At 35.5% G+C, this 25,338-nt stretch overlaps 1 protein-coding gene across 7 annotated transcripts in view; it reads left to right on the top strand.

Moving 5' to 3' along the window:
* Window positions 1-25,338, top strand: part of C2H8orf34 (chromosome 2 C8orf34 homolog) — a 186,855-nt gene that overhangs the window by 38,841 nt on the left and 122,676 nt on the right. For 6 of the 7 annotated variants that reach the window (XM_072034536.1, XM_027452324.3, XM_072034538.1 and 3 more), the window contains exons 4-5: window positions 6,936-7,064; window positions 20,156-20,184. In XM_072034536.1, coding sequence (XP_071890637.1) covers window positions 6,936-7,064; window positions 20,156-20,184 — 158 coding nt within the window. The remainder of the gene's footprint in view (window positions 1-6,935; window positions 7,065-20,155; window positions 20,185-25,338) is intronic. The other variant, XM_027452327.3, reaches the window with a different exon arrangement.

The raw sequence follows: 25,338 nt of genomic DNA, 5'->3' as shown, positions 1-25,338 counted from the left end.
TGGCTATTAAAGAGATGTAGTTTTTAAGCTTGAGGATTTTTACACAAAATAATATATATATATATATAGTACATGTATGCATGTATATGTATACAGTATTTGTATACATGTAAACATTGTATACATTTGTAAACATGTAAGTATACAATATTTGTTATCCAAAATAAATCTAGAAGTTATATTTTATTGTTTCGTATTCTAGCTTTTTAAAGTTCTTATTTATAATAGCCATACCTTTTAAATAACTTTGAGCATAATAAAGTGGACTAGGTGAGAACAGTATGTTGCAATAGAAAACTTTCTGTTTTTCCTATAAAAAGCCAGCTGCGGAAGTCCAGGCTTCAGTGGAATCAATGGAAAAGCTCAACAGGTCAAAATCAGGTGTAAACAGGAACATTCATAGAAGGGGACGGTCACTCATAATCTGCAGTGTTTTCTGGGTAACAGCAATTTACAGAAACAATGGCCAAGAGTGGTGTGAGTTACTCCTGTGATCATACTTTATTTCTTCTCTTCCCTCCCAGTGCTTGTGCTTCAGACTCAGCGGTGTGAGTCAAGTAACTTTCATGTCATTTCTCAAAGTCCAGTTGGAAGCCTATCACTAGTGGCATGCTTAGGGGACCAGTACTGAGACCAATACTATTTAAAAGTCTTTATTAATGCCCTGGATGATGAGATAGCATGTTTTCTTGAATGCGCGCAGATTAGACCAAATCGTGGGAAGCAGTTGGTATTCTGGGTGGCAGGGCTGCTATTAAGAAGGGACCTCAGCAGGCTGAGAAGTAGGCTGAGAGGAGCATCATGTTGTTCAATAAAGGCAAATGCAAAATCTTGCATCTTGGATGGAAATGCCTTGTGCAATAGTATAAACTGATGTCTGAATGGCTAAAAATAGCTTTGCAGAAAAGGACCTGGGGTGCTGGTGAACAAGAACTTAAATACAAAACATCTGTTGCCGTGTGCTCTTGCAGCACTAAAAGTAAGCTGCATATTGGGCTGCATTATCAAGTGTAGCCAGCAGTGTTTGATGCTTTTGAGATGGCATCTGGAGTATGTCACACTAGGCACTGATGCAAGTCCCCCAGAGGTGCACCAAGATGATTAGTGGTCTAGAGCACATGAAGTACAAGGAAAAGCTGAAGGACATTGGTTTGTCCATTTGGATGAATGCTAAGGAGAAAGGTCATTGTCATCTCCAACTGTCACATTGGAGGGTATACAGAAGACATACCAAATTCTTCTTAGAGGTGTGCAGTGAAAGAGGCAATAAAAATGACATGGTCTGATTTTTGGGTGGTTCTGTGCAGAGTGAGCTGGCTCGATGATCTTTGTGGGTCCTTTCTAACTTAGAATATTCTATGATTTTAGAAATCCTTTCCATGCTTTCCTGTTTATACCCTTTCCCTTTTTAATTCATAGCACTGTTGTAAACCTTGTGTACTTGTGTTATTGTCACAAAACGTTCACCCTTGAAAATATCTCTATTCAACTTTTTGAAAATATATTAAGCACATAATCAATTTTCTTGTGAATATAAACTACATCTTTTTAATTGCGATCACAGCAATGTGCCTTTTTGTCGTATCTTGCTTCTCTTATTTTCTGCCAACAACCAAATTAATACTGACCTTTTTTGCTGGGTTTACACCATAATCCGTGGCCCTTTCAGCCACTCAGATCAGTGGAAAGCAATCATGTTCAGCAGCAATGCATTACTCTGTCCAGACTTGCACAACATATTCTATCTGTTTTGTGCCTTCAGTTTGTACGTCAAAACATTGTTGGGACTCAATGTAAGTTGTTCCCAAAACCTCTTCAAAGAGGTAGTAAGGACTCTACCTAAGACATGGAATATTTGTGGTCTGCTGAGAGCTAAAGATTTATTCCCTGATTTGTGTAAAATAAACAAACAAAAAACCCCGCAAACCTCTCCCCACATTTCCTACAAGCACACATGATAACCTAAAATGCCTCCCCAAAGCTGCCAAAACAAAACAAGAATTTAATGGATTCCATTAGTTGTAAGAGGTTCTGTTGCAGAACTTTGTCTAAGGACTGTCTTGCTGAAATGATCCTGAACTTGTAAGTTTATTCAGGGCTAAGAACTGTCAATTCATAGGAATCTTTGAAAACACCAGGAGAATTGATTTATTTAATTAGTAAATATTTTTACCTTCAGCAAAGCTGATGTTGACTGCAGTGTTCATGTTATTCCTGCACAGATCTCTCTTATGCATTCAACTTTTTTTACTGCAGAGACTCCTCCAGTTTCTCCTTCTGACTGCTATGATCTCAGTTGCACCTGAAACAAACAGGAAAGCCTGGTGTCTTAGGGATCTGAGTACTTGTTTGTAAAAGCATGTTTAAGCTTCTTCTCTTGTATGGCAAGGGAAGAGTCCTGATGCTAGAGCTCAGTGTGTGTGTGTGTGTGTGTGTGTGTGTGTGTGTGTGTTTAATTAAATGTTTGTATGATGACATTCTATATTTGAAGAATAATAAATTTTAAAGTAATTTGTGAAACAGACTTGCTTCCCAGCAAGCAACTCAGGTAAATTAGGTTGATCTCTTTACCACTTTCATATTAAATCAGATCACAGATCATTCTTTTACTCTGCTTCAGTTCACCATTCTCTTTCCAGGTTTCCATATCCCATTTACAGTGTTGTATGTTTCTAATTGCCCGTGGTCTGTCTAGTACTGTAGGCCATCATTCACTTAGCCTTTTAATATCCAGCTACTGTGTAAACCAGTTTCATCTGAATGCTCTTACAAGATTTAAATACCTGGGTAATTTTACAATCAATAATAACACCTATATATATATATATATTTTTTTTTTTTTTGGGGGGGGGATGTAAGGTGGACATACTATGTATTAGTGAAATATAGCATCTAGTCTAAGGACTTTTCTCCTGCAATGAGCAGATATGTGCACGAGTAAGTGGCCTCTTGCCATATGATAGGAATGAATTTTCCATGAACCTACCACTGGAGAATTTAATGAGTCATTGGTCTGATTCTGTCTGCAAATTATGTTTTGAAAAGACAGGTATATGTAGATGAAAACAATACTGATCTTATACTATCATCCAATGGAAAATAATAGTCAGGTGATTTATGACAGAATTCATAGCAAATCTGACATGATTTTGAGGAATGAGTGAGTATAAAAAAAGGGAAGAAAAAGGTTCGAATTTAATGAATGGATTCTACTAAATGTGAAAAGAGATACAGATGTTAATGATGTATGATGGACTTCATACGGAAGAAGATCGTGTATGGAATGTGTCCAGAGAATGACTGTGAAGCTTCTGAATGGCCTGGAACACAAGTCTTATGAGGAGTGGCTGAGGAAACTGGGGTTGTTTAGTCTGGAGAAGAGAAGGCTCAGGGGAGACCTTATTGCTCTCTACAGCTACCTGAAAGGAAGTTGTGGGGAGATGGGGATCGGCTTCTTCTCACAGATAACTAGCAATAGGATGAGAGGGAATGGCCTCAAGTTGCACCAGGGGAGGTTCGGGTTGGAAGTTAGGAGACATTTCTTCTCAGAAAGAGTAGTCAGGCATTGGAACGTTTGCCCAGGGAGGTGGTGGCATCACTGTCCCTGGGGAGGATGTTTAAGGTAAGGTTGGACATGGTTTAGTGGGTGATATTGGTGGTTGGGGGACAGTTGGACCATCTGATCTTGGAGGTCTTTTACAACCTTAATTATTCTATGATTTCAAAAGATATCAAGGAAGGGTCATATAATGTTTATACAGTTCTGCATGCTTCACATAAAGCCATTTACTTAAAATGACCAGAATTTAGTATCCACTCATTATGTGGATGACTAGGTAAGTAAAAAGAACTGTGTCTTCTAGAAGTAATAAAAGTTTCAGTCAGATCTAATTCTGCATTTCTTCCCCCTCAGTTTTGGCTCAACAGAGTAAGTGTTGAAACAGAAGTGTTCCATGACAGGATATCTGTTTTGATACATTTTCATCAAAATACAAAATGGTTCATTGAAACACAGACTGTACTGACCAACAAACAGAGCAAATTTCCACTAGGCTTTTGAATGCTTTCCCACCATCTATCCCATCCCACCATCCCAGGGAGATGCAGGACAATCCAAGCTTCTGGTGTTTGTGGAACGTTTTCCCTGTAAGTAGGGACCAGACCATCATCTCTTGGGCAAGTTTCCCTACTTTCCAAGGACAAAGTAATGAAACTCTCATGTTCCTGATGCAGGTTGGTTCATATATCAATCAATTGCTAATCCTGGAAGCTCCACAGCTGTTGAGTGTAACTGATGTTTGTTTCATTCAGCATCTGTCATGGGTCCCATGACAAATTTTATTGTGAAAATATATGGTTTCTCAAAAAAATCTATCCTTTGGTATTTTGAAAAATGTCACTTTTTTCAAATTGACATGATACTTGTTGAAATTTTCTGCAGCTTGGAAGCTCTAAGCTTTGGCTATATTTGTACTTGTTTTTACTGTATGAAATTATTTTCTGCTTTTACTTTGGTGGTACTGTGAAGTTTCTGTACTATGGTGAATTCAGTAAAGTGTTGTACACAGAAAGAAAATTCTGTCAAGCTGGTAGTAAGTAGGTTAGAGTGAGTGATGGTATAGAATATATTGTTTGTACAATGAAGGGAGAAGGTGAGATTGCTGAAAAAGTAGGCAATAAAAGCGCATGTGATCTCAGTATGAAACTAAAGTGAGTAAAACTAGAATAAATGTAGAATTTCTTTGCTAGTTTACAAAATATTTGTATTTAGAGTTGGTAGAAGTCTGAAAAGTTTAGAAAAATACTAAAAGGAACATTTTGTTTTCTGTAACTAAGAAAAATAAGAAAAATACTGAAATTGTGCTGTTTAGTTGAAGTTACTTATGAATGGAGGGAATTTTTGGTCACACAGAAATTTCCATAACTTAATGAATGTTGTGCTTCATAAAACGAGGAATCATAAGGTAAATGATTGACTTTCAAAAGTAATAATAAAAATTCTAAAGCTGTCCATCTGAGTAGAGGCCAGTCACCATCCTAATACGTTAATGACTCTTTCTGTTCACTAGAAACCACTATTGTTTGTTATTGCCAGTCCTCAGAAGGAGGCAATGGCATCTTTTTTGAAGACAAAGCAGAACCAGGCTTACATTTTCACTCCAATTTCCCTTCTCCTTTCTGAGACTTCCTGTGTCTCTTTCATCCTACTCTTTACTGTGTATGTCCTTTTAAAAACCTCCTTTGTCTTCTGTTTTTGAGAATGTCTGTAATTGCAGTCTAATATATTCACATTCCTAATACTTACTCAGGTTCCTGAGTCGGTGTTACAGAAGAAACCCTGGGTTATCAGACTCTGTATATATGTCCAGTTTATTGATAATTTGGTGTATGTCTACAGTAAAGGGAATCACATTTTTCTATTCTATTCTATTCTATTCTATTCTATTCTATTCTATTCTATTCTATTCTATTCTATTCTATTCTATTCTATTCTATTCTATTCTATTCATGTGACAGAAGGACTTAAACATAATATTGTCCTTTTCCTTATCTGGCTATTGAATGAACTTCAACTTTCCATTTTGGAGTTGATCCAAAGTGGAACAGATTTGGTATTTGCAGATAGGGCAGTCAGGAATAAGGAAGATTTCAATAGCAGCACTTATTTAACATATTTTGCAATAGCTACCAGAACTTGAAGTCTTAGAGTAATTTCTCCATGTCATCATAAAAGTACTTTGAAATTACAAATGATCATAGGATTCCACTTGTTGTTGTTGTTGCAGTCTTACAGGAGTCGGCAAGTTTCTTTTTAGTGTTTAATGAAAATTAAGTTTGTAAGCATAGATTAGTTGACAGCTTTCAAAATTGAAAATAAAAATTTCAAAGCTAACCAGAATATATTGGACATATCTTTATAGGTTTTGTTTTTGAAGTTATTTTTAAATGAGTAGTGATCAACCACTGATAAATGCAGCCGTTTTTTCTGTTGGGAATGTGGACAAAACATCGTCATCTTCATGGCAGCATGTGCATTTCTCAGTGTGGTTATGCTGTGTTTGAAGACAACTCAACTATTTCATTTGGTTGAGAAGGTAGTAGTTCCAGACATAGAGTTACTTTTGCTTTAATTTCTAAAAATTGTTAAAATGTTCACATTGGTCAGTGCAACTCTAAGTACTGTGAGTCTGAAACACCTCATGGAAATTCTTCTCTTTTTCTCAGCTATTGCAGGTGAGGTTAGCTCAGCAGTTGAGAAACTTATTTTAAAATTGAGTCAAAGGTTTTGGTTTATAGGTAACATGTAGAAGACTGAGCTCAGGACTGCACTTCCCAAAGACTCTGTTTATTTACTCTGTCAGAATAAAGGCTATACAGCTTGAGTTATAGTGATATGTTTTGTTTCACTGTTTTTATGGACTGTGCTAGCCACACTTTATGATTTTATTTATTTTTTCAATTTTTTATTTTCATGTTGGTTAGAAAGCTTTATGTAAAATGTTTTTTTCTTTTTGAAAAAATGACCAGAAAAGCCAAAAGTACTGTTCATTTTTGTCATTTTTCCTTACTGACCCCTAAGACACATTTTTATTTTGATGTATTTGAAGCACCTTCATATGCTACTTTTTAATCTCATTTTTATGTTACTGTATTATTTTTATTATTTTTAATTGTTAGCATTAATTATTCCTGTTTGCTGATTAATTCAGCCATAATAATCATCCTGAGTATGCATTTGTTCATGTTTTCATTTTTATTTCACATTGACCAAAGAAAATATTTCCAGCTGTTAAAATAGGATAATTAAGCAATTTCCACTCAAGATTCTTGAGCTTGTAAACACATTGTGCAGCTTTTTTTTTTTTTTTTTTTTTCTGCTGTAGGAGTATGAACTACCAAATCTAAACTTCATGTATATATCTGTGTATATTTAGTGCCAAGGTCAATAGAGCATCCTAAATGGGATTGGAGGACAAAACCGGAGAACCATGATTTTGATGAGCTAAATCATATTCTTCAAGAGAGCAAAAAACTTGGAAAAGCCCTTGAGAATCTGTCTCGCAGTAAGTTGATTGATTTTAGTTTTTTAATGTAACCATGCAGCCTGAATTGTAATCTGGAAGTATATATCAAGAAGGTGGTCTTCCATTCAGTTAAAAGTTCATTGACATCTGCAGTGAAATTCTGGTTGAGGAGGTTCACAGAATGTCTGAGGCAATTTAGCAGCTTGCATGCTGACTGAAACTACTTCCCCTGTACCTCCTCTTTTCTTGCATTGGTTTTCTGCCAGCTTAGTGAGATGAATTAGTTCATAAAGAAATCAAACATAAGAACCTGGTGTAAGGAAAATGGTGGGAACATGCAGCAGTGAGACCGCTCCTTTGGGTGTTAACAGTTAGGTAGGTTTAACCATTTGTTAAACCTTAACCCTCACTGATGGAGATCAGACCTGCTACTGAAAAGCAATTAGGTATTTTATATCCTTGATCCCAACTGATTCCTTACAGTTTTCAAAAGCCATTCAGATAATTCCAAACATGTTAAATAAATACTCTGAAATTTGGTAACCAATTATAAAAAAGAATCTCAAGGCTTATCCCTTAAGAGACATAGTGAAACAGGAGCAGCGTTTAAAAATAGCATTCTCACGTAAGGAATAGCTCTGAGGTATGTTGTTAGTCTGAAGTATGTTGATGAGAACAAACATTACTAACAACTATCAAAGTGTGAAAAGTACTCAGCCATGGAACATGAAAACTGAATATGATGTGGTCTGTGAGCCAGGATATGGGAGACATTTGAATGACAAATATTTAATTTATCCTCTCATTAAATTTTATCCCTGTCACTTCTTGATTCAATGAAGAAATTTCAGATGGTGATACCAGAAAAAAAGCTGAACGAAGAATGGAAAATCTGTTTTGTTAAGTACTTTGAGATTTGATGTTTTTCTGAGTTGGGTCAAAAACACAAAATTAGTTTGCCCAAATTCCCTCTCTCTCAAATGTTTTAGGTTGATCACATGAATTATACTCTGAGAAATTTTTGTATTACTTATAGTAGTATAGTACAGGTCTCTTTTCAAATACATTTCTCATACACTGGTCTATCTGCGTTTTCTCCTCTAAGGAGCTGAAACAACTCCTGACTGGATCTCTGGTTTGCAGCCCCAGCATTGCCTGACAGTATTACTGTGACATGTGTGAGTCTATCATTTTCAAGCCTTTCTTCTTGTAACCAGGCTTAACACAGATTCAGAAGCAACGTGTGTTGTTTTTTTTTTTCCTTTTTTTTCTTTTTCAGTTTCAGGGAGAGTTATTTATTCACTGTCTGGAAATACAAAGTAATCAGAGGCAAGTGGTCAGTAACAAAGGCCTAAATCCACTCTTCAGTCCTACGTCTTTTCTGTCCTTGTGAATATTGTGTAGGTTCCACTGAGCTCCCACATTCTTATACTTAAAATACAGTTTGCAGCATTCTGTGCCTCTTTTTGCCAAAGAGTTTTCTAATTGGAGTGCAAAACCACTGCAGCTCTTCCGCCTGGAGAAGTTCAGCCTGGAGAAAAGGAGGCTCAGGGGCGACCTTATTGCTCTTTTAAGTACCTTAAAGGAGGCTGTACCGAGGTGGGGGCTGGTCTATTCTCCCATGTGCCTGGTGACAGGATGTGGGGAAATGGACTAAAGTTGCTCCAGGGGTGTTTTAGGTTGGATATTAGGAAGAACTTCTTTACTGAGAGGGTTGTTAGGCATTGGAGTGGGCTGCCCTGGGAAGTGGTTGAGTCACCATTCCTGGAGGTCTTTAAAAAATGTTCAGATGTTGAACTTAGCTATATGGTTTAGTGGAGGACTTGTTAGGGTTAGGTCAGAGACTGGACTCGATGATCTTGTGGTCTCTTCCAACCTAGATAATTCTGTGATTCTGAGTCCTATGCTTGGACTGAACGTGAATATGTAGGTCAATGTAGTTGGAGTCAGGTTTTTTTTATGTCACAAATGATTCATTCTTTTGTATTTCTTGCTAATACTTGATGTTTTCTGGTGGTTTGTCTAGATAATACAGAATTTTGCTCCTATCCTCCAGGGTCTTTTAATTCACTTGCAATGTGATGTAACATTCACTTTCATGAATGTGCTTTCTATTTCTTCATCCAGATAATTAATGGAAATATTGTCAGACCTCTTCATGATTCCATTTAAGATCTGACAACCAGCCCTTGAAAGCTACTCAGTAAGTGCATTTTTCCCACCAGATGTTTATCTACCTAGCAATGATTTCACCTAGAATGTATTTCTCTAAATTGACTATCACCTAGGACAGTAGACAAAGTCTTATAATAACTTAAGTATTTTACATCTACTTCTTCCTCTTATCCTCTAAGCAAGTTTCCGAGCTGAGAAAACAATTAGACTAATATCATATGATTTATTCTTGGTAACTTCGCATCAGCTGGTTCTTATCATCTTTCCTATCCATTAGATATCTATAAACAATTTATTTAACAATTTTGTAAAATATTTTTGCTGCTGTCAGATTTCAGCTGCCTGGTTAGTAATTCCCCATGTCCTCTCATTTTCTTTTCTAAAGAAGGATAGGGTATTTGCACTTTTCTGTCCTCTATTCATTATAGACAGTTGTTAATGGTTCCAAGGTTTCTTCAACTAGTTTGTTAGGTGCTTTAGAGTGAATTTCAGAAGATTCTGTCAACGTGAGTGTATCTAAGTGATCAGAATATCTTTCAACTTTCTCTCATCTGGGTTGTAATTTTCCCATCTCAAAATCACTAGCATTAAGCATCTGGCCACAACTAATCAATTAATCTTTTTTTTTTTTTGTTTTTTGTAGAGAATGAAGAAGTGCAGTAAAGCTATTGAACATTGAGATTTCCTTGTATCATCCATTGTTTGTTTCCCTTCTCTATGACACAGTAGTTCTGTATTTTACTTTATTCTCCTCTCCTAGTGTGTTTATAGTATCTTTTCTTGTGACTTTATTTTTCTTCTTTGATAGTTGTTACTCATTTTCACTTTAGCCTTTTTGGTTGTATTATTTAAACATTTGTGTCAGATTAATTCTAAATTGTATGTCCCTGTTTCCAATCTTTGTACTTCTTTTCAGATAATTTCAGGAAATAAATCTGTTCTCTGCTGTGATTTCTTCCATATTAGGATGATATAAAATAAAAATAAAATAAAAATTCAAACTGAAATATATGAAAAGTTTGGAAAAAAATAAGAGGTATAATTTTGAAAATAAAATCTAGTCTTATTATTCCAGAGGGAATAGAGTTTGCACATAGCAAATATTGTGGAGGGATTCAACAAAGGGACAAAGTCCAGGGCTTTGAAAGTCAGACATGAGAAATTCATTCTGTGCTAGATCCAATGATTCCTTATGGTGAATTTTACAAAAACCATGACAGGGTCCCCCAACTATCTTTGTCTGTGTTACTACTTGCTTTTGGCATATAAGTCATTGCTTTTGATTCTACAGGCATGTCAGGTCTATAAGTCCAGTGCTACATTTGATGCTAATCATGTTTCCAAGCAGTATGTGACAGGCAGTGGGCACAACAAATGGATCCCAATATACTGTCCATGGCTCTTTACAACACATTTCATTTTCCAGTATTTTAACAGGGAAGAATGCCATATAAAGTTGGTCATTTGAAATTTTTGGAATCATCTTCCCAAGTACCATCAAGACAGCATGTAAGCAATTCTGTACTCTGGTAGATCCAAGAAAACAATAGAAACTTCACACTCAATGCTAAAGATATCTTGAGTATTGAGAGACCTCAGAATAATATTGCCATAATAATGGCAATATTATGGCAAGTGTATTGGAGCTTGGTGACTCAAGTATACCATTTTCTAGAGGTCAACCCATGTCAAGAACATGGGTTTCATTTGCTTCTCCAATCACCTATGTGTCATTGAAGTGTATTTTGAACTATCAAGTCAATTATTTTGGAGACACTTTGGTTTATGAAACGACAGGAATATGCTGCATTTTCCTTATGCATGTTTCTTTTTCTTTGATTGAGAGGCCACTCTTTATTGCCATACTTCTTCCTTTGCTGATCCTAAATACGAAGTGTCATGCCGTTTCACGTGTATGCTCTTCTATTTCCAACTCTGGCCTGTTTTCTTTTTAAAAAGAGTTAAAATCTCCTGCATAGCTGAGGATCTTTCTCATAAATAGACCTCTTAATCCCCACTCTAAGGTTAGAAAGATGCATAACAAGAGATGGAATACAGTGAATAATGAATGTTATGAGTGGGGGGAAATAAGGACTAAATCAGCAAGAGTTTACTTCAAAGCAGGCATGAAGTCTGACTGCTTTGTGAGTACCTTTGCATCTTGTATATGAACAACTAAGGACTTGAGTGCATATTGGACATTTCCATTTACACACGGTAACAGCATTACATGACATTTAATGGATTCTACTGTGGGATGGGTATGTTTTCATAGTTACACATAGACTTTTAACAGAGTTAACCAATGGTTTGTTAGTAATGTTTGGATTCTTGTTGAATCCAGGTGTATACCACAAATGAGGAGGGAAGAAACAAATGTGCTTTGAATTCAATAGGTGTTCTAAGGTCAGAAGAAGGGTAGTAAGTTAACATTAACCAAAGCTATTTGGGAATCCATCCAACTCAGTCTGAGGGAACCCCCAAAATAATGGTACCTAGCTATAGCCAATAGAAAAAAAAAGTAGTCTGTTCTGTATTTCTTAGTTTGGAAGAGGAGTAATCAACAATGCATCAATACATTAGAAAGCCTCCAACAATCTAGTAGGAAATATTGTTGCAAGAGGACTATAAAGAATTGTAGAATCACTGAATGGTTGAGGTTGGAAGGGACCTCTGGAGGTCATCTGGTCCAAGCCCCTGCTCAAGCAGGCCTGCCTAGAGCTAGTTTACCAGGACCACATATAGGTGTCTTTTGAATATCTCCAAGAATGAAAGAGCTCTGAATCCCTCCAGAGTATCTCAGACGGTTACTTCTTATAATGTTAGAGAATCAGCTGCTTTTTATATATAGCCTAAGAAAGACAAGTGTGATCTTATGGGGAGGAGGATAAGCAACAAGAGTAAAACTCTCATAATAACAGTACAACTAGTTCAAAAAAATGATCAGAATATGTTAGCAAACTACTAAAATATGTTCTGTTTATGGATGAACCTGTGAGTACGTGGGATGTGAGAAGATGGATATACACCATGAACTATTTCAGTGTGTTTAGCAGTCTCTGAAACACATTAGGATGGGTTTTTACTAGTAAGATTCTACACTATAGAAAGTTATTAATGATTTACAGACTACTTATGGAAGATGTACTTTAATGGAATGCCAGTAACATGTATCAGAGACCTCTAAAGTTTCCCATTGAAACGAGATATTTCTGACGATGATACAACTATGAATGCAGCTTGCATGTCATCTTACTAGACTTTTATCAGTCACATCTTACAGGTGGCATTGTTTTAAGACTTAATACTTTATTTATTTATTTATTTTTCAGTCATGCATAGCTGTTGGTCTGAAATACACTTTAGTCTATAAAATAACTTAACCAGTCAGTTGAGAATCTAGCTGTAAATATGTTCTCTTAATTGAACCAAAAAAACTAGTCAGTATTCTGTTGAGGCTTTTTTCTTTCTTCTGTTCAGGCTGAACTTTAAAATCATGTTATCCTTGTGTGAGATCAATGTTTGTGATTTATTTTGAGATCGACATTTTTAGATAAGCTCAATCAAACCTTTAAGGAAGATAATTTTATCTCAGTACTGCAGCTGTTATCCAATACTTCTTTTGCTTATAAAATCCTTTTGCTTTTAGTGTGATCTATGAATAATAATAGAAAACAATGATATTTTTTGAGATTGAAACAGGAAGAATGTGAACATAATTATTTCTCTTCACTTATAAAATAGGGCTTATGTGGCATGGAGATCACCATGACTTCAGTTATCTTTTTTTCCTACAGATGTTAAATTTTTTATTACCTTTGTTGAGGTATTTGCCATTCTGATCCAATGTGCTATAAGCTTCAGGAATAGAGTCTCTTCCTGAGTTATAGTGCCTTTTCTGCAACATTATTTGACTTGGTAAAAAAAACAATCCCTAATGCTATTGTGGAACTGGGACTTGTGTGACTGCCATTTCAGATGTGCTACTTTCTAATCCTTAGATAAAAGTGGTTGGCATTCATGGGGTAGTGGGAAGGTGGGCTCTGTCCTTGGCTACTGACTGTTTTGGGCTACTCACTTTAACTAACCTACTGCAGTATACACCTTTCTCTGATTATTCTCTTCTGATGTGACCTTGGTTTAGAAAAGTGTCTGGGACATAATATTTGATACTTTCTTTGTATTTTGTTTGTTTTACGGATTCATTTACTGATTTGTTGCTCTCTAATCCTGAAATTTGTATTCTCCGTTGGAGCCATTCAGGAATTTGGATATAACAATGCTGCATGCCTGGAGCACAAATTCTTTTCCTGGGGATTTTATTATTATTATTATTATATAAGTTGCCATTGGGAAGAGAGTTTAAATCCATCTTTCCTAGATGACGACTGTACTAATGTATAGTGTGTTGCTTTGCTAGTATTTGGTGCCGTGTAGATGACACTGTTTTCCTTTTTCATGTATGGCTAGATGTTGAAAGGCATTTTGTCCTCACTCAATATGGATACACTGACATAAATTTTATGCATAGTTTCTTGATAATATATTGATAATTTTATGAATAATTGCTTAATAATATAGTGATATGTGGCATCACTGGCAATAAAAAATTACTGAATTATTACTGGAGGAAATAGGGCTTATTTTGAAAGTTGTAAAATGACTCAGTGTATGTAAATAATATAAGAATGTCAATTATGTCAGTCAATGGCAAATCTATATCTATTACAATATTCCTACATAGAAGAGTCTGAGCTGGTTTGGTTCCTGTGTACGTTTTCCAAATCAGGGGGGAAATGTTTTGTTTGCTGCAACCAGAGCAACCATTTTCTGTCCTTTTTAATCCAAGGATGCTGTGAAATAGGAAATCTCAATATACATTAACTACTTGATGCAAAAAGGCACAGGAGCAGTAATTGAGTAATCTGCTATCCTGCCAACAGCAGTATGGCAACTGTCTGGCGCATGAAGTTTTGCTGTGGGAAACGTAAGTACAGCTGAGATGACTTGACCCACCAGCAAGGGAACATATGCTTCTCCCGATTTGCTGTGAATGGGAGTTAAGTGCTGGTCAGTTGATATACAGTGATATGTATTCCTGTGTTCATGCTCAAAGCTGCAGTATTAATAATGGTAGAATAATAATGGAGTTTGTTACAGAACCTGTAATGCGCTATGAGTTTGACAGTCCAGCTATCCACAAGTTCCCTGGCCTAAACCAATCATAAGAACGAATTTTCTAAAGTTAGTCAGGATTGCCTTAGGAGGTCTTAGTTCCAAACTCTGTATGTCAAAACCAGAATGCTTTGTTTGCTATGTAGGAAAACTGGCTGTTGGGAGCTCTGTGGCCATCTTCTGGATGTTTAGGAAAATGCATAACGTATTTGTAACTCCCACTGGGCAGAATGATGGTATTCTAACATAAATTAAAGTAGTAACATTTTATTTTCTTCTGACTAGGAATGCATTGTGCATTTGGAAAATATGTGTCTTTAAAAAAGCAAACAAGCAAACAAACAAAAAAAAACAACAAACAGCTTATTTTTATTATGTTATTTCTTCCTGTAGTTATTTAAGGAGCACAAATAAAAATAAAAATGGTAGATGTCTCTGAAGTTTCACAACTTTTATTCTCATTGGAATACCTGTTCTATAGTTTCAGGTTTGTATAGAATATGAAGATATTGCAAGAATTTGAACTAGTATAAAGCTTCTCAGGAACAATGCAACAGGAAGGTAATTTAAGACTTGCCATTTCAAAAAGACCCGAACTCACACAGTACCTACTGTTTTGAAAATGAATTTTATGTTATTGAACTTTGAACATCAAAGTCTTAAAATCACTTTCCAAAGAGGAATAATACCACAGAGTGGAGAGACATTCTGTACTTCATTAGGTACTTCATTAGTTGTATTTGTTACAGGGGAGCAGCAGCAAGTGAAACTGTTCTGCTAAGAACTGCATATGAAAGAGCTAGGCATTTTTAAGGTTCATAGAATTATTAACAATGTGTTTTATGTTTTCTTTTGTTTTTGAAAGAAAGTTAATTCCTGATAAACTAGAAATTAAGCAGGATGTCCCAGGCAGAAGGTCTTTATTGTGGAAGATACCCTTTACAAGCTGGAAAAAAAAATAAATCATTATAACATGGTTCAGATACATTTGAGAGGTGGCATTTTCATCAAAGAATGTGCTTTAATGATCACTTTCACTTCTCCATTCTTACTGTTCTGCTGTTTCAAAATTACCATAGGGGTGGAAGATTGGAAACAGAAATCTAAGATATCTGTGAAAGAACAAATAAGAGTTCTGTACTTGTATGGTCAATTTAATAAACCATGTTTGTTGCTATTTTTTGATTTTTTTTGGCTTTTTTGTTTGTTTGTTTTTTAAAGGCATGATAATCAACCAGTCTAATATTTTAGGTACAAAAACCAAACAAACAAAACATGTAAGTTGCAGGGTTAATACACTGTGATATGCTTTTGGGGAATCTGCTTAATGCAGGCGTGATAATACTAAAGTATAAATATAAAGTTGCATTATTATATTACATTGGCTTGTAGATGTGTTTCCTTTAATCCTATTGTGCCAGAACTTTCTTGCAATCAGAAGGTACCTTGTTTTTCCATTTATTTTCAAAAACTATGCTATTGACAAGATGAAAGTGTTTCAGTTAAGACTGGCTGTGGCAGCATGAACAGCCCCACTCCAGATTTGCTGCTGATCGGAGGTGGCAGTAGTTGTGGCTGTGGAGCATTTCTGAAGGACTGTGAAAGCATGTTCAGACCAATTACTTTGTTGTTCCAGCACCCTCATAGCACAGAGAGTCATTACATTCAAAAGTAGAAACAAGTGCCCTGAATCTGTCTGTGTAATTCACTGGACAGCCAAGTGGGCTATGTCCTTGTGAAGCCTGATCAAAATTCAACACCCTTAATTAATTACCAAAGGGAGGATTTTTACAGACATAAAATTGGCAGACAGATAGCTAACTAATTCCCACTGTAAACCATGCCTGTGAACCTAAGCTGATGGTGGCAAGCAAAGCTCTCACCCCTTTAATCAGAGTACTGCACTTTTTCATTGCAAGAAGTGAAAATGGTGGGACTATTGTGTAGTTGTCAATCACAGTATGATATAAAACTATAGCAAATGTTGTCTGTGAGAAACAGCTGCTCTGAGAGAAAGGGTAAAGTACACTCCTTTATTTCTGAAGGATTTGCCTTTGACATCAGAAGACTTTCCCCAACAAAGGGAGAAGAACTTTTTCAACAGTCCCCTTCTTATCCACTGCTCAGTCAGTGGCTTTAGGCAGAGCAATGATGAAGCAGCCCTAAAACTTCCATTCTCTACATTCAGCATCACGTAGAGTCTGGCTTTAAATACTTTAAATTGAAGGAAGTCAGAAACATTTGTTCCTAATAACTTATATTCATACAAAGCTATTGGATTCAAGCTTGAACAAACTGGGTACGCCAGTTTCTCTGGTATTAGAGTTTTTTGGTGATTTGGATTAAGTTGTTATGAGAAACGGCCCCTTCTCGTGGAATATGCTGACCCTTTGTCTCTAGCATTCTGTGATATTTATAATATATAAATTATAAATAATATAAATATATTATATAAATATAATATAATTATATTTATTTTCCTATTTAGAATATATTAAAAGTATTTCTCTTTTCTATTGCATAAAAGCCACATAGAAACAATGGAAATAACTATACCAGGTACAGAGAGCATAACCAATTATTTGTTGACAGATATACAAAATAAAGTGGAAAGAGTGCTGTTTGCAAAACTCTGATCTCAAGATATTAGTAATTATAGGTATCAGAGACAGCAAACATTGTTACTGTTATTTTATAGAAATTAATGTTTTTTGAAGTTGTCACTGTACTGCTTGAAAATAGTGTAACTGACAGTAACCTATATGACTACCAAAAAGTCAAGTGTGCTAAGAGTTAAGAGAATAATAGAAATCCTAAATACTCTTGTATGATAATTAGGAATATCAATTTCTCTAGTTGCTTTCTCCACGATTCTGGATTAAACTGTTTCCCTTTTTGATATTGTGGTAGTATATACAATGAGATTAATTCTGTCTTTCATCCTCAGATTATATTATTTTTTACAGTCATTCCAGGTTTTTACTTGAAGAACCACAGTATGAAAACTGGAGCCTGTATTATTCCACATGCACCCAAAAAATCAACTCACTCTTACGATTTTCTGTCTGCTGCACACAGGAGGAGTGCTGTTCCTCAATTTCAGCAATCACATTTTGTTAGTTTGGCAACTACAAAAGAAAATTTGTAAGAGTGGGCATACACTAACACAGTAAAATCTTGGGGAAAAAATGGGCAGCTTTTTTAAACCTACCTTTTATGGCTTAATTTAGTCTGGTCTCTGCTAGTTGAGTTGTTTTACCAGTAATTAAGAGTTCTGTTAATATTAATGGGGCTTAAGCCATGACATAAAAATCTTTATGACTGGCAGTATGGTAAATCCTACCTCCTATCCTTTTTATTTTCTATTGATTCCACATCAAAGAGAGAGAGGAAAAGGTTTTTCAGGTTTGGTTACATGATTGCAGAGATAAGATTTCTAAGTTTTTAAAATCTTATTTTGGTAAGATGCCCTCAGATACTGCTATACATCTACTCTTTTATCTGAGAAATATATTTTTTTTGCTATCAAGGTAGTGCTTGCAATTTAGCAGACAGGAAACTTGAGGCATTCTGGTAAGTTGAATTACCAAGCTTATTCTATCCTCTAAATTCAGAGTAAAAACTTTGGATGTTTCTCACTTTATGTGTTTACATGTAACAGTCATGTAACAGTCAGAGAAGCTAATAGATCTTTTTGAGTGGAGCACATAGTTGTGCATGCATTTTTTCTCCAATTTGCCATTCAGTACTTCCAGTAATGATCTTTGATTAGCAAGATAGGCAGTTGAGTAGTGAAAGCATTTGTCTTTTTTTTTTTTTTTTTTTTTGTAGAGAGTCTTGCAAATGACATGGTTACCTTTTGTAGTTTCCTTTGCCATACATGAAAATAAATATACTTAATCAGTAAGTCAGCACAGGGAAAAATTGCTCCTATTTATTCATAGTTTAAATTCTAGCATCCGTTTTATGCTCTGCAATGAACCTGCTTCTTTTCTGGGTTTACTCCCAGGTTTCAAAGACCAATTCACAGAGCATCATCCTCTGTGAAAGCACATGAAAAGGGCTGTAATTTGAGGAAATAAACTCAAATCAAAACAAAATGAACTGTATTAAAATTATAGGAACTTGCTGAGAAGTTTGTATGTTTGGAGAAAGCATTGTGGTTGTAAAATGAATTGACCGTGGTTGTGCAAAATAAGCCAAATGTGATGGAGAGCTTGTTGATGGGAATCAAGTTTTCAGGGCTGATATAAAGAGAATTTTGAATTACATTTTTTTTTGCTACCTCTAAGAAAATATTTATCTGCTCTCTAAGTGCCCATACAGCTTTGGGGATTGAAGAAAATAGATTTTATAACACATTAAAGTTCTCTTGAATGATTCAGATTGGTGCAACTTGCTGATTATACCGTATGGACGTTAGTGTAGTGTCTGGCCTAAATAAAAAAAACTCAAGTTCTTAAAACATACAAATAGCTGTGAGGGATGGAACAGTTAGACAAAATGGGTCTTTTTCAACGTAATCTACTTTATCGTCTATCTCCTTTATAGTCGTGGAATTTTTGACAGTATTCTGTTAACTCTTGACATATTTCTTATGGGTTGATCAGGTCTTAAAATACTAATTGCAATCCTTAAGCAGTTCACTGTATTTAAAACAAAAATCAATATAAGGAAGTCATCTGAACTCAGAATTAGTAATGTGGAGTTAATGGTTAAACCTACAGTAATAAAAGCAAAATTCATATAGTTAAGGTATACCAAATAGTGATGAATAAAAATGTTATGGAAATAAGCTTTTACTGTTGCAATCTTTAGTGCGATTTTAGAAAGAATAATTCTGTTCAGCTGAAACCGCATATTTTGCAATATATCACCAGTTGTGTTCCTTACAAGATGTCTTGATTACTCAATATGAATTAGAAAACAACTATTAAGTACATATTCTTTTTATGCATGGGTACTTCCCCTCTATTTTGACTACCTGGAGATGCTTTTCTTTGTTTTTTGAATGGAAGTTCTATGCTGATAATTTTTCTTATCAAACCTCACGGGAACCTGGGAAATGCTTTGCTTTCAATAAATCAGAATTTTCAATATGATGGTATTAAATGTGTGATTAGTTGATCTCACCTCATGATGTGACTGAGACGTAGATATGTCATAAATTCTGAGACCAGCTGTGCATATCTAATTTGCTACAGGACAGTCATAGTTAAGAGAGTTTTGTGACATAATGAAAGCAAACACAGGAAAGGCTCAGGCAGAAAGGCATGAGTCATGAAAAACTGTTTTGCCTTGGATTGTGAAATTTTATGAGATTTTACTCTCTTTAAATTCCTTTGGTTTTCATAGAAACATCTTTATGTTGAACCATGGAAAAAGAGAGAAAGGTCATGCCCCTTTGCCCTTGTAATTGTATCATAATACTGTGCATTCTGGTCAGGATGAGATTTGCATAATAACGTGCCCATATTTAAATACTAAACTGATGTTTTAAATTTAGAAATCAGGTAGAAGTATACTTAAGCTTTACTATCACCTCTATTGTATCCATTTCCATATTTTTTTGATAATTCATTTTGATAACATTGCAGCTGAAGAAAGTTAAGAGCATATTGTTTCTAGGCAATTTCACTAATGCAGCAAAATATGATGCATCGAATGGTACAGAACAATATGGAAACTTTTCAGAGTTAACTTATTTATTTATTGCAGTGAAATACATTTCTAGAAAGGATGTTTCTAATTTTTTACTTTTTTAATGTTGTTTTTTTCAGGCATTGCTATTTCTGATGAACTTGATAAGGTAAGATTTAGTGTATGCCTGATGAACAGGCAGCTGGTTGTGATAATTTTAGGCAATGAGAACTACTTATGCCTGTCCAGGTACACACTCTTCAGTTCTTTTGGGTTCAAAGGAAGCTTGGGTATGGAAAGCTATATGGGTAAGTACTGCATATGTTGATGCATTAAGAGCTTGATCCAGGATGGGCTGTTAATTATGGAAAAAAAAACCTCACTGAGATTTAAGGGACTCTTAATGAGGCCACGAAAATGCTTTTGATCTTAATATACCATCTTTGCTTAATGTCTGTTGTGTTACTTTAATGGTGTTCTTTTGGAAATATTAAGTTTTGAGTATCTTTAATTCACAAAGTCATATGATTGGGTGACTTTCTCACTGTCAGATATGATTCGAGAAAATATTTAGGAATATTTTCTGATCTGATCACAAATTCACAGGCCATAAAGATCAGTCTTCAATTTTTTGCTGAATTCTCCATACAATAATCTCTTCTGTTTTGACTATTTTGATATGCTACACAGTGAATTTTAATTTTAACTGTAACGAACTCTATGCTAAAAGAGTAATCCATCTGATTTATCAATGTTCCAAAGGAAACAGAACACATTTTCCTTTCCTATTCTCACCACTGGGCAGCAGGACATGTACAGTGCTGAGAATAATAGGTTGTGTTCTTGGTGTCAGAAACTATTACTGTCAGGGAGATAAAATCAAAAAGCATATAAGGCACAGGAATATTTCCTGATATAAGATACAATTTTTAAAATGTCTTCTCCTGGTAAGATGAGAGTACAATCCTTCTTGACACAAATGCATATGAAATAGCTCCCCTGGGTTCTGCAGGAAGGGCCAGTGAGACAACGTTGATCGGTTACCATGCAATCATGTGCATGTGAAGCTGCCATTTCAAAACCATGGCCTTTATTTATCATTTTGGCCTTGATCTTGCTCTATTCCATTGCTCGTATTAAAAATATAAAAGGAAACTTAAGTCATCCTTCCCACCATTACCTTAATTGTGCTCAGAAGTGATGAGAAAAACATCTAGCAAAGCATTTCCTTTACAACCCTTTTATTTAAAAATATTAACAAAGAAGTCATATTAATTTAGCTTTGTTGAAATAAATATGAAAAGCTGCTTTGAGAGCGTGGGGGATGGGGGAGGACTAGAGCCTGTTATCACATACTTCTCCACTTATAAAGAGAAATTTCTGTCGGATTTGTTTTTTTTTCCAAGACGATAGATTATTTCTCAAAAAAGTGTGAAGGTTGAGGTGGGGAACATCATCGGTAAATTTCTTCAGGATGTACTCTGAGTGAAGAGTTAATTTTCCTTTCATCACCATATAATTTATTTTTTTGAATTTAAAATTGGAAATATTTTTGTATAAAACTTGATATGTTACATGCAGCGAATAGCGCACGCTGTCTGACCTTTACAACAACTTTACAATATTACATCTGCTGTAAGATCTGTTTTTGATGAGGACAGGTAATGTGAATGCTCTTGAAATCAAAAATTACTTGGAAAATAAAAAAATTTAAATACAAAACTCTTAACATACTTCCTTTGTGCAGCCCTGCTCAACTGGCTTACAGGATAGATGTACTGAAAATACATAATTTCTGTCTCCACGGGCTTAAGTGAGCTTCAGTACTCTTGTTTTGCCCCTTAAGGATTTTGAATGGACGTAAAAGCTACACCTGTATGAAGAAGTTAAGCATGGCAAGGATCATTCTGTGAAAGGAAGCAGCCCAGGTTCATGTTGTCAAGCCCTCTGTCCTCCAACAGGGCAGCTACAAGCAGCCTTTCCCCTAGGAATGATCCCTTGCACATATTAATTCCCCAAAGTTTCTTGTGACCTGTTTGTAAGAGTGTTATTTGTCTTGGGCCAGAATCAACCAAGGACTGCCTGATAATGGTTTCACAGTATATACAATTTAGTTTGATCTCAGCTGAGCATGTTCCTATGCAATGTTTATATTTTGGGTATAAATGTAGCCAAGTTCATTGTAATTCCCTTCCCAGAAATACATGCTGATACTACAGCTTCCTTATCTGGGCTGCAGCAGCAAGGAATCATTTTTAAAACCACATTCACATCTGGATATTGGATATAACCCTTCAGGTGCATGTGGTAGGTCCCAAACTTGGTATTGGATTCTTTTATACTGTTGGCATTAGTTAGACATCAAGAGAAGCATAAAATTAAGCATTGTAATAAATTACTCTATATGCTTTTCCTTGCTTTATTTTTCTGACAGTTGAGAGCATCCTTGCCAATTGGGAAAGAGCCCATAATCCTGCTCTTTAATCTGTGGTTTAAATTATGAGCCAAGAGAAAACAGAGAAAGCTAGTGTATGTTTATCTTTGTTAACATTCAAGGATATGTTTTTTTAAAAAATAATTTCATTCTGGCTGCAATAACCTTTAGCCACTTTTGTCAGGTGAGTACTTGATCAATATCTCTGGATGATGTAACTCCACCTCCAAGTAATCCAGTTAATTTGTTTGTTGCTTAGTTACCCAAGCATTTGATTTTGGAAAACTAGTTTGCTCTGAATTGCAATCACTGCTCTGGAAGGGCATTTCATTTAAATAGACTCACATCAAATACCTGCTATTATTACCTTTGTGCCAGTACTCAGGAGTTTAGACCAAGATAAAGGTAGAGAAAACATGGGCAGACTTAGTCTTTTAGTTGCATCGGAAGCTTTCAGTTTGATAGAGTCTAATAAAATTTCAGAATTTTATTGGCATAATTGCACAAAAAATCCCTAAAACTACTGCATTTAAACCAGATTTATTGTATAGATTTCCTCCTCCTTCATTTCATTTATTTCAGATTTGCAGTTTGGTTTCATTTCTCTTGATGATTCAGCCCACTTCTTAATCTAGGCTGGGGAAGCTGTATAAAATCAGCAACTGACACTGCAAGTACAGTGTGTAAGGAAAGAAAATGAGAAGGGATGTCTTGTGACTCACAGATTTTAGGGCTAAAGTACAGAGTTAATATGTTACAAATTTCTGAATTAACTCACCTTTTTTACTGCTGAACAGAAGCAACGCATGAAGGGTGCATTTTTTAAAGATCCTCATAAATGCCAAGAATTTTCTGTAAACAGATAAAGAAATTGAGCTAGAATTTTACCCTTTCTGTGAAATTTTGATTTGATTAATACATTCTGGAAAAACGCATTGAGTTCACTATGAGTTTGTGTTTTCCCCAAGTCTGTGAGGACTCTAGAAGACCCTACTTCTCTGTAAATCACATAGTAAATTGTAGTATGTGTTGCATTGTAACATGTCTGCATTGTAAGGTACATTGAGGTAAAATGCAGCCAGGATGCTACAGTGCGTATTTCATGCAGTATGTTTCAAATTTGTATAATTGTTCCCATTTCAGCAATATTTCTGAGTCAGACCGTGGAAAATAAGGACTCACACCTTTTCGTCTTGCCAGTCAGAGACTGACTAAAATAATGACATTATAAAACTATTTAAAGGGGTATAAGGGAAGGTTTATTCATCTTCTGGCTTTTAATTCTCTAAAAGCTTTACAAATATTTTCCAAGAGTTATTCATTTATTTTTCTTTTTCTGTGCTGTGTCTAGGGTGTGCTTTCTTCTGAGTAGTATTACTACAAATAGTACAGCTTATATTTAACAACCACTCTACGTCATCAAAAAAAAAAAAGAAGTCTGCTCACACCAAAGTTTCCCTCACTGTGGAGGTTTTCTCGAAATCCATATAGGCGATTAGAAATACAGAGCTTTTAAAGTTATGCTTAAGCAAACAGGTACACAGATATTGATATGCTCCCTCATAGTGGCTGCACATCACAACCACATCTCAAGTCAATGTAGATGAGACTTAACTTCCCTCCAGTCTTCCTGTCTCCTCATTTCCACATCAAGTAAGCTTGAGGCTGTCAAGTTGGTAGCTACTGATAGGGATGCTAAGTGGATGACACTGGACAGAACCATAAGACAATGCTGCACACCAATGTCACTACCAATCTCTTTTTTTATGGGGGAATAAAAATTGGAAATCAGTTAAGATTCTAAGGTTTGTATTAAACAAACAAACAAACAAAAAAGAATAAAAACTTGACTGGGAACAGAATGCTTCATCTAAATTGATTAAAGCTTTTGAAATAAGGTGCCAAACGCCTCAGTGTTCTCAACAGAGCTGTCTCTGATTCCCCATTTTCTGTTTTCACTGTGGTTGCTTATGTAGTTGAAAGGAGGAAAATAAATTAGGTCACTGAAACTGTGGTGCACTAATTAACAAGATTCAAAAATGGAAGCAAGGTAATAAAGTGAGGCAAAGCATGACTATGTAATGTAAATTACATTTCTGTTAAGCAGAGTATGAAAGTACTACTTTAATCCATGAAATGTCTAGAGAAGAAATCAGTATAACAAGGACAGACACCGCATTCACGGTTTACTTATTCACATTCTGGTGGTGCAGTGTACAGTGTCTGGAAAAAGTTGCAGTACTGAAAAAAGGCAAATTTTTAGCCATTCTTCCCTTTTTCGCTTAGGTAACTGACAGCTTTTAACAAGATTGACACTGCCAGTTGTTGCAAAGTTAAACTAGCACAGACCTTTTTTTTTTTTTTTTTAATTATGTGTTCATTATTAGAAATTATCCAAGGGAGAAACAGAAGAGAGAAAATGGCTAGGGTAACAGAAAGAAACTTCAGAAGGGGCCAAATACTTACTACTTACAGAAACTATTGTAGACACCAATAATGAAGGCATTATGTGCAGTGAATTTTTCCTATCTCATAGGCATATGATGGTAGTCACACCTATTACAGGTTATACCTGTCAAGTGACCTGAGGCCACCATCTACATTACCCGGCTATGCCACAGCACCAGACAGATACATAAAATATATCTTAATAAGAACATAAGATTAAAAAAAAAAAAGACATCAGTGTTTAGATATCCGAAAACCACTGAAGTCATGGTGTTTTTCTCAGATTTCTGTATCAGCTGTGTTTAATTTTCAGTGGTCATACCTTGCAGAAAATAGGCATAGTGTGAAAAGTAAATTCAGTTGATGGAAAACTCTGGACAGATTAGTATAGAGAGTGCAGTGTGCACTCCACACACACAATGCAAATTGCAGAAAACAAAA

The sequence above is a fragment of the Anas platyrhynchos genome, chromosome 2, assembly GCF_047663525.1.
Source record: "Anas platyrhynchos isolate ZD024472 breed Pekin duck chromosome 2, IASCAAS_PekinDuck_T2T, whole genome shotgun sequence".
Classification (NCBI taxonomy): Eukaryota; Metazoa; Chordata; class Aves; order Anseriformes; family Anatidae; genus Anas; species Anas platyrhynchos.
Note: the sequence above shows the minus strand (reverse complement) of the source record. Positions and strands in the feature narration are given on the sequence as shown.